At 46.2% G+C, this 10,000-nt stretch overlaps 1 protein-coding gene across 1 annotated transcript in view; it reads right to left on the bottom strand.

Annotated features, from left to right (window-relative positions):
• The window catches only part of sin3b (SIN3 transcription regulator family member B), a 35,124-nt gene that overhangs the window by 9,240 nt on the left and 15,884 nt on the right, over nucleotides 1-10,000 (bottom strand). Inside the window, 4 exon segments of the mRNA XM_079651037.1 lie at nucleotides 4,141-5,035; nucleotides 7,200-7,383; nucleotides 8,476-8,561; nucleotides 8,563-8,724. Of these exon segments, the coding sequence (XP_079507163.1) occupies nucleotides 4,141-5,035; nucleotides 7,200-7,383; nucleotides 8,476-8,561; nucleotides 8,563-8,724 (1,327 nt within the window).

Here is a 10,000-nt window from a genome sequence, read left to right as displayed (position 1 = left end):
TCTCCTGCTGATGTCCAGGTGTATATCAGTATGTAGTGTCTCTACTTTAAAGAGTCCTCTCCTGCTGATGTTCAGGTGTATATCAGTATGTAGTGTCTCTACTTTAAAGAGTCCTCTCCTGCTGATGTCCAGGTGTATATCAGTATGTAGTGTCTCTACTTTAAAGAGTCCTCTCCTGCTGATGTTCAGGTGTATATCAGTATGTAGTGTCTCTACTTTAAAGAGTCCTCTCCTGCTGATGTTCGGGTGTATATCAGTATGTAGTGTCTCTACTTTAAAGAGTCCTCTCCTGCTGATGTTCAGGTGTATATCAGTATGTAGTGTCTCTACTTTAAAGATTCCTCTCCTGCTGATGTTCAGGTATATCAGTATGTAGTGTCTCTACTTTAAAGAGTCCTCTCCTGCTGATATTCAGGTATATCAGTATGTAGTGTCTCTACTGGGACATGTTTCCCAGCTTTAAATGTTCAAAAAGCTCTTATTGTTCTCATACTGCCTGTGCTGCAGCACCTATTTTCACCCTCTGTCTGAAACGAGAGCCCAGTCTGCTTTGATTGGTTAGCTGGCCGGCTCTGTTGTGATTGGTTAACCGCTTAGAGATGTCCCGCCTTAGCCTATCACATACAATGTGTTGGAGCGCTAGCCAATAGGAGCGTTCCATATTGATTTCACTCTGTCACAGAAGTAAACAAAGGAGTCCAAAGTAGGGGTGTGTGGGAGAGAAACCCCCCGTATTAAAATGTGCTGGATTGTCTGGATCTAAATCTAAACCTGTGTAACTATACATCCCTCTGTGAAGATTCTATGTACACGCAGCAGAGTTCCCGGACTATGACTGGTAAAATATGCCGAAGACCAGCAAATCTAAATCTCTCCGGTCAAAATTATTTCCCCTTAGCGCAATACCGCATCAGTTGCGCTACTTATGTGACAGACAAGAAGAGTATGTGACAGACAAGAAGAGTCAATTCTAACTAACACGTAATGTGGAGAAAGAGATGTCCTGTATGGGTTGATTGTGCGTTGATCTGTTGGTAATGCCTCGGGGTTCCGGTGGGCTGCGCTATACTTTGTAGCCTCACCCAGTTGCATAGCGACTAGTGGTGCACGATAATTATCGGCCCGATATTAGGAATTATGACGTCATCCCGATAAACTCGATAAAAGTATTAATAGCCCCGATAATATACAATATATTTTTTGGGAAAAAAAAGACAAAAAAAATACTGCGGTGTGGGTGGATTGGGATGAGGGGCGCTTGTTTTTCACTCGGTTCCTCCCGTTTTGCCAGTACTGTGGTATTAGTGGTTTAGGAAGAGGGGAGTTTTTCACAAATCCAGCGCTCCCTAACTCATGCCTGGCTGTGACGTAAATGGTGTGCGGCCGTGAAGCCAGGACAGTAAACAAACGTCGTCGGTAGTATGGGACTATTTCTAAGTTTCAGAGTTAGATAGTTTGCTTGCTATTTGTATTAACAAATGCAATGCAGAAGTTCCACGAGGAGGGAAAAAGGCAACGAGCTATAATACTTCCAACCTGATTAGTCCCTGAAACATCGACATCGCTACGATGGTGTGTTAAAAGCGTACGAAGACGCCTGTGCTGCTAAACTAGCGGCGAATCCAAAGCCAGCTGCAAAGGCACCAGGGCTTTTACCTATCGACGAGGCTTTTGAAAAAGGCAAGAAGTTTGCCAGAGATGACCCCACCCCCACCTACTAGTCTTTTTTTTACCACCAGGTGTGCAAAAACTACAGGTACATTTAATATATATATTGTAGTGCCGAGGACATGGAGTCGGAGGCGGTGCAATGGAGATGGGAAAGGGTACTTTAATAGAGAACAGAATAGGAAATGTTGTCGGGTCGCAGCCCGGGTCGACAAGAGAAAGAGCCAAGAGGGCACACACCATATAGCAACACATAACATGTCCGTGCGGGAACAATAGCCGCAACTGTAGTTCCCAGTTTGAATTATGAACCCAGTGTATAAATAGGTGGTCACCACACAAGCCCCCGCAGAATTCGAACAGGGCAAAATAAATCCTCGCGCCCGTGGAGGAAGCACCATAGGGGCCGACAAGGGTGTGGTCGTACGTGAGGGCGAGGGCACCCCCACCGGGGGCGGGCCGGAACAGGCCGTCGTAAGGGGGCCACAGTAGGTGTCGTGGAGAACCCAACAGGAAAAAGTGCAACCCGGCCGCAGGCAGACGCACAACGACGGCGGGCATGAAGTCCTCAGCAGGCGTTGAGGTATCCCCGGAAAGCAGGAGAGCAACCCGGCCGCAGGCAGACGTGCCGCGGCGGCGGGCATGAAGTCCTCAGCAGGCGCTGAGGCGTCCCCGGAAAGCAGGAGAGCAACCCGGCCGCAGGCAGACGTGCCGCGGCGGCGGGCATGAAGTCCTCAGCAGGCGCTGAGGCGTCCCCGGGAAGCAGGAGAGCGACCCGGCCGCAGGCAGACGTGCCGCGGCGGCGGGCATGAAGTTCTCAGCAAGTGCTGAGGCGTCCCCGGGAAGCAGGAGCAGTCACCCGGGAGGAAGGAGCCGTGGACAGACGAGAGGCCAGACAGGGTCCCGGAGCGCGCCACCCATGGGCCGATGGAGCATGGGCGACGTCCGGAACTGTCGAGGCGAGACGGGGTCCAGGAGTGCACCACCCAGGCATCGATGAAAACGTGAGTGGCGTCTGGAACCGCCGTCGATGTGGTGAAAAAGGTGAGTGTACACATGAGGTCAACCGGTTGGTCGAACCTCCTCTCCGGCACCAGAAAACTCAAAAGGGCCGATAGCCGTTAGCACTAGCCGTTAGCACTAGCCGTTAGCAATAGCCGTTAGCACTAGCCGTTAGCCGCTAGCTGGCAGCCATGGGTGGCTGCTAGCCGTCGTTAGCCCCACGTGGTTAGCAGCCGGGATGTACAGCCGCACGCCCCGAAGAACAAACCCACGAGGTAGCAATGGGGTTGCTGGTCGACCCAGCAGGTCGTGCATCGTGCCCCCGTTGTATAGAAAGCCGATGTGGGAATGGCGAGCAACGTCCCCAGCCTTCTGCGGAGCACGCACCGAGCCTCAGTCCGCGTGCCGGTGGCAGCCACGGACGTCTCCAATCAAACCCCGGCATTTCGAGAAAGGAACTCGAGTTCCTTTTGCCGTGTTCGGCTCCGTCCCGGAAACTTCCCAAGACGTATCGGGGTCACCAGTGTAGTGCCGAGGACATGGAGTTGGGAAAGGGTACTTTAATAGAGAACAGAATAGGACATGTTGTCGGGTCGCAGCCCGGGTCGACAAGAGAAAGAGCCACACACCATATATAGGCAACACATAACATGTCCGTGCGGGAACAATAGCCGCAACTGTAGTTCCCAAGTAGGGAAGTAGTTTGAATTATGAACCCAGTGTATAAATAGGTGGTCACCACCATATATATATTATATTATTATCGGTTATCGGTATCGGTCTTGAGAAGCAGGAAGTTATCGGTATCGGTTTCAAAAAACCAATATCGTGCATCCCTAATAGCGACACTTATTGTTTAGGTGTCTTTTAATAAGCAGGTAGTCCTATCATTAGCTAGAACTAGCTGGATCTGATCGATATGGACATAAACGCGAGTGAAGTCTAATCTGACGGGAGAGAGAGATCAGCTGCTGCTGACGAGTCGACACGCAGCGCTGCATGATCACATGCAGCGGTGAGCGGACAAAACACACACTTCAGGTTAGAATATCACACGCAGCTATTTTAATGACCTCTCAAACTACCGTAACTAGTTATAGATATATTTAGTTTCACTGTCGGGTCACTCATTACTGACGGGTTGTCAGGAGAGGGAGAGAGCGCTCCGTTTATTATTCCAGTGTTATTGTAAGTTACTGTTCACTTTTGAATACTTAATAATTAGTTTGTTTAATATCGAATCATATACATTTGTTTTAAAGCTCAGTAAATAACAAAGAAGACCTTTGACCGGCACTTTTCTCCTTTTGTCCGGAAGATTTCAACTTTAACGGACATGTTGACCGGCAAAGAAATATTCTAACGGGAACTCTGACACGCAGACTTGTATTTTTTTTAAGGTGCATATCAACAAAGGACAGATTAAGGAGGGTAAAGGGAAGGGTATGATCAACAATCAGCTGTACTCACTGGGCTGTTTCAGGCGCAGCTCCATGGCGAGGTCACATGCTTTCTCCCGCCTCCCCTCGGCCAATAGCAGCCTCTCGCGGCTCTGCTCCGCCCGATGCTCCAGCAGCTGCCGCTCCGCCTGCCTGTAGACCTTCAGCAGCCGCGAGCACAGCGTCTGGTGCAGCCGCAGGAAGAAGTACCAGTTGTTGTTGACGAAGTAAAGGTTGTAGACGCCGTCCATCTCCTTCTGGTGCTCCGCCTCGGGGTCCCGCAGGTCCACCTTCTCTCCCGGCACTCCTCCACCTCCACCTCCAACTCCACCCATGGGTGTTGACCCCGGGGTGGAGGAGGAGGCGGGGCCTAAAGGCTGGCTGGAGGTCATGGTGGAGGTGATGGTAGAGGAAGTGATGGAGGTGGTGGAAGCTTCAGTTTCTGCGAGTTGAGAAGGGCTGCACCGCCTCCGCCTGGATTCTCCGTTCAGATGCTGTGGTTGTTGGGGTTGAGGCTGACTTCCTGTTGCTGAGGATGCATTATTATTATTATTATTTCCATCTCCTCCTGGTGCTCTTTCTGGTGCTCTTTCTCCACCTCTTTCTCCTCCTCTCTCTACTCGTTCTCCACCCTCTTCTGGCTCCACTTCGTCGTCCGTCCAGTCCTCGGTGTCGCTGAGTTCGCCCCGGCGGGAGAAGAACAGATCGGGGACAAAGTGCTGGATGATGCGCTTGATGTGGTCCTTGTCGTCTTTGTGGATGGTGGGCTGGCGTTTCACGTGGTAGATGATAAGTGCCGCGGCGTCTTCTAGGATCTGTTTGTCGTTGTAGGTGAACACCATGTGGGGCTCGCTGGTGACGGAGGTGCCGGAGCCGTTTCGGTTCTGCAGGCCGACTCCACCCTCCTCCGTGCTCTGCTCCTGACGCTGAGAGACAGAAACACAACGAGGTGAGTCAAGCTGTCTCAGAAACACACACAGACAGAACATCTGTTTTAAAGTGTCTCAGAGAAATGAAGTTTAAAGGTCACCTATCATGCTATTTTTTAGGCAATAGCATATGTCTCAGAAATATATTAAAACATGTCTATGAAGTGTTTTGCTCAAAATACCAAACAGATCACCCATTCTAGCCATGCCTCATATCCCTCTATTTCACTTCCTGTTTCAAAAGTGCTGATTTGGGTATAAAGCTTTAAAATAATAATAATTGATCAATAAAAAAGAAGCGGGACCCGGCAGCTACTGTCTAAACTAAATACTGCCGTGATGAAACGCCATATCATGGATTATCAAGGATTCTCTCTGAAACAGTATGGAGCTCAAAGGCTTTCTCTCTTGCCGGTTATACCACAAGGTGAGTTCCTTTCTATTTCCTGCTTCTTCACACACATGCTCTCCAGTACAGGTTAGCTCTGAGTGTTAGCGATGCTAATGTAAACACAGACCATATTACTTCCAAAACAGTCGGGCATTGTTTCTGATAGCAACGTTTCTGATAGGGCCGTGGGTCCGCATTTCAGATATTACGTCATATCGGACGCAAATCTGGATCAGCTCCGTTGTTCCCCCGTTTTTAGAGATTTGGGTACGGAGGAACAGAGAGAGGGTTTTATTTTCTGACGCTGCGTGAGTTCCCTGACACACCGGGGACACATCTTTATGTATAAAAGACATCGCAAAGTGCATTTTGCATGATAGGTCCCCTTTAAGTGAAAAAAGTCAATTTTGTTGCTGCTATAAAGTTTTTCTCAAACAGCACAAAAAAAAAAGAAAAAAAAAATTCTTTGACACTTCTTTGCTTGCTTGTTAACGAGCTCTCGATTTTTCTGCCAAGAAAGACTCAGACTAAAACTTGAATGAAAAAGACCGTATGAAGCTAAATATGGTTTAAACTAACAAGAAATGTACACAGGACTATGGCTCTGCTCCTGACGCTGAGCGACAGGAAGGATGCTTTAGAAACACGCACTGGGACAAATAATCTTTTTAAATGTGCTTCACTGATCTCCGAGATGTTAGAATAACGTTTTAAGGGAAAATATGATACATTTTCCTCTGTGCTCTGCTCCTGACGCTGAGAGACACGAGGTGAGTGAAGCTGTCTCAGAAACACACAGAGACAAAAAATCTGTTTTAAAGTGTCTCAGAGAAATTACTTTGCTCGAGTAAAGTTCAAGGGAAAAATGCAATATTGTTGCAGCTACATATACACAGCTATTTTGTTGTGCTGTACAAAAATATATTATTTCACACTTCTTTACTTGCTTGCTTGTTATAGACCTCTCAAATGTTCTGCCAAAAAACACTCAAGACTAAAACTTGAATGAAAAAAACATTATGAAGTTAAATGTGGTTAACAAGGCGCGTTCACAGCGGAGTACTTTTCCCGTTTAGTTCCGTTAGTACCCCTTATTTTGCGTTCACCCCAAAAAGAGTACTTAGTGCCAGGAACTTTTACCCACATTTTTAGTGCCTGCTAGAGAGGTGGGACTATCCTGGGGAGAAAAAAGTACCAATTTCTATTGGCTGGGTGAATCGCAAACCACTCCCCGTAAAACTCTGAAAAGTTTTGTGAAGCCGCCATTGTATTTGCTGGCATTAGCATTAGCATTAGCATTAGCCCCGCGCAACAACGGAGAGAGACTAACTTATGGAAACACAAAAAAAAGCATGGGAGCGGCGGAGATGAGGAGGCGTTGGCGTTCTGGCGATTTACTCGGAAGGCTTCAGTAGAAGCTGTCCCCAACTCCGGGGACTTCCGGCCGGGGACTTCGGGTGGCAGTATACGCCGTGAAGTGGTTTGCGGCCTGCCAGTAAACCCAAAGCAGAAGAAGAAGAAGAAGAAGAAGAAGTGACGTCAGCGGCTTCATTTGCGTAATCTTCCCTCAGGGAACTTATTCCGGTGTGAACGCGATCTGTACTTAGTTCCATGGGGGAACTAAGTGCCGGCACTAAGTAAGGCAAAGTACTTGGTGTGAAAGCGGCTAAGAACATTTGGACACTAGGTCTAAATAAATAAAAATAGCAGATAAATTAAATGCTACTTGAGATTGTTATGGGGTGACAGAGTGGAATAACGTTTTCTCACCTCATCGTAGACGCTCTCGATCTCGTTGAGCAGGCTCTTGGAGCGCAGAGCCTTCATGTCGTTCTGCTTGAAGTTCACCCCCTGGTGGTCCAGAGACTTCAGGTACGCCTTCTCGTACTGTTCCCTCCAGATCTTATTGAAGCCCTGCTGAGCCTCCCGCCACTCCTCCTCCTTCGCTTTCAACCTGCACACAAACACACACTTTAATGCAAATACTTCACTGAATACTGCATTCATATGTTACTGAAATATGGTGGGAGAAGTACTCAGATCTTGTACTTGAGTAAAAGTACTCAGGTCGTGTACTTGAGTAATAGTACTCAGATCATGTACTTGAGTAAAAGTAGAAGTACTCAGATCGCGTACTTGATCAAAAGTAGAAGTACTCAGATCGTGTACTTGAGTAAAAGTAGAAGTACTCAGATCGTGTACTTGAGTAAAAGTAGAAGTACTCAGATCGTGTACTTGAGTAAAAGTAGAAGCACTCAGATCTTGTACTTGAGGAAAAGTACTCAGATCTTGTACTTGAGGAAAAGTAGAAGCACTCAGATCTTGTACTTGAGGAAAAGCACTCAGATCTTGTACTTGAGTAAAAGTAGAAATACTCAGATCTTGTATTTGAGGAAAAGTAGAAATACTCAGATCTTGTACTTGAGTAAAAGTAGAAGTACTCAGATCTTGTATTTGAGGAAAAGTAGAAATACTCAGATCTTGTACTTGAGTAAAAGTAGAAGTACTCAGATCTTCTGCTTGAGGAAAAGTAGAAGTACTCAGGTCTTGTACTTGAGAAAAAGTATAAGTACTCAGATTTAGTACTTGAGTAAAATTAGAAGTACTCAGATCTTGTACTTGAGTAAAAGTAGAAGTACTCAGATCCTGTACTTGAGTAAAAGTAGAAGTACCAGAGTGTAGGAATACTCCGTTACAGTGAAAGTCCTGCATTCAAAATGTTCCTCAAGTCAAAGTAGAAAAGTCCAAATATAGTTAAAGTGCCAAAAGTCAAAGTAGTCTTTGTGCAGATTGGTCCATTTCAGAATAATATATATGATATGTTTTATAATGATTGATGCATTAAAGTGTTACTCTGCTCTAGGTGTAACTTAAGTCTGATTTAATTTACACCTTAACAGGACTAAAAAGTATGACAGTGAAAGTCTGGAGACTATCCGTCAAATAATCCAGAGCCAAATCACATTTTACACAATATAAAAGTAGGATATTATTTACATTCATAACACATCTACTGAATACATTGAAATGAAGACATGGTCCTGACCTCTTGAGCACCACAGGCACGGCAGTGGCAGGATTCCTCTTCAGACCCTCGATGATCTCGGGTGCTTTGTCTCCGTAGATCCGGTACAACGGCGCGGCGCTGGATGACCTCCGAGGTGCCGCCCAGGCAGTCGTCTAACCGGAAGCGGTCCTGATCCTCCGGGGCGAGGCGGGTCAGCTTCTTCTGCACGCTCTCCAGAACCCTGATGGTGGCCAGGTTCGTCTCCAGAACCACATCCAGCTGGAAAGAGACACAGAGCCGTTAGAAGACAGGCACCAAACTGCTACGGATATAAGGATAATAACTCTGAATGTCCTCTTCCAATCTGAGAGTACCATGATAACAAAGGTATCCCAACTGTAGCTGTGAACATGACAGGATGTGTGATGACCTAGAAGAGCATCAGGACTGTTTGAGGCATATGATAGCTATGTGATTAACATGATGATTCAGCCTCTATGGAGAGAGACATATGACAAGCATGATCATTTCTGACGTGGAGCTAATCTGAAGTAAACATTGAATACTGCTTTCTATTCCTCCATCTTGTGACTGTGGAACTCCCTCTCTTGGATATCAGCATGTGAAGGACACTGTTCAGGAACTAGTTGATGCTCTGTGTGTGATGACTACTTCCATTCTGGAGAGGATCACAGATACATGGATCCTGAGATTGAAGCTCAAGCCGGGGAAGAGTGAGATTTTTGTAACATATTACATTACATTTTGTATAGCGCCTTTCAAGAGACCCAAGGCCGCTTTACATGGTGTGAAAAACAAACAAACAAACCAACAAGAAGGGCAAATAATACATTTAAAATGTAATAAATAGCAGTGGGAGTGGAAGCAGGGCGACTGTGATGGGTTAGGGGTCAAAGGCCATGGTGAACAGGTGAGTTATTATGCCCCCTAGGGCAGGGGTTCCAAACTTTTCAGGACGCGACCCCCAAAATAACAGTGCCGGGGGTGGGGGGGGGGGGGGGGTTGCTAGTGAATTAATTTCAGAAAAAGAAAAGAAAAAGAGAAACACTGCGCTAGTGGATTGTCAAAGAAAAAAATTCTATACAAATGTTATTATTAATAATGATTTAAAAAAAAAAATTATAAAAAAAATTCATCTATTTTTTTTAAATTAAATTTTCCATTTTTATTTTGTAACGATTCGCGACCCCCACTTTGGGAACCCCTGCCCTAGGGGACAAAGAAATAGCACTTAGGACACAAAGATACAGTGTGTAGGATAGTAAATACACTCATTACAAATGAAATAATACTAAGACCCTCCAACAGAGTCCCATAATTAATGGGGGAGAAAATTGAAAATGATTATTGCATCACTGAATATTAATCACTTTAATACTTCAGTGTTCAAATTCAGAAACAAGTGCTGCTTAGATTGAGCGCTATGCTACGTTGCACACACACTCTTACACACACACTAAATCAATCACAGAGAGACGCTCGGCAGCCTCAAGGCCATCAAAGCGTAGAGGTGGTTAAACTTTACCGGGGCGGCGGGGAAGCA

The sequence above is a fragment of the Notothenia rossii genome (assembly GCF_949606895.1).
Source record: "Notothenia rossii genome assembly, chromosome: 1".
Lineage (NCBI taxonomy): Eukaryota > Metazoa > Chordata > Actinopteri > Perciformes > Nototheniidae > Notothenia > Notothenia rossii.
The sequence above is the reverse complement of the archived record's forward strand: the minus strand, read 5'-3'. Positions and strand labels throughout refer to the sequence as shown.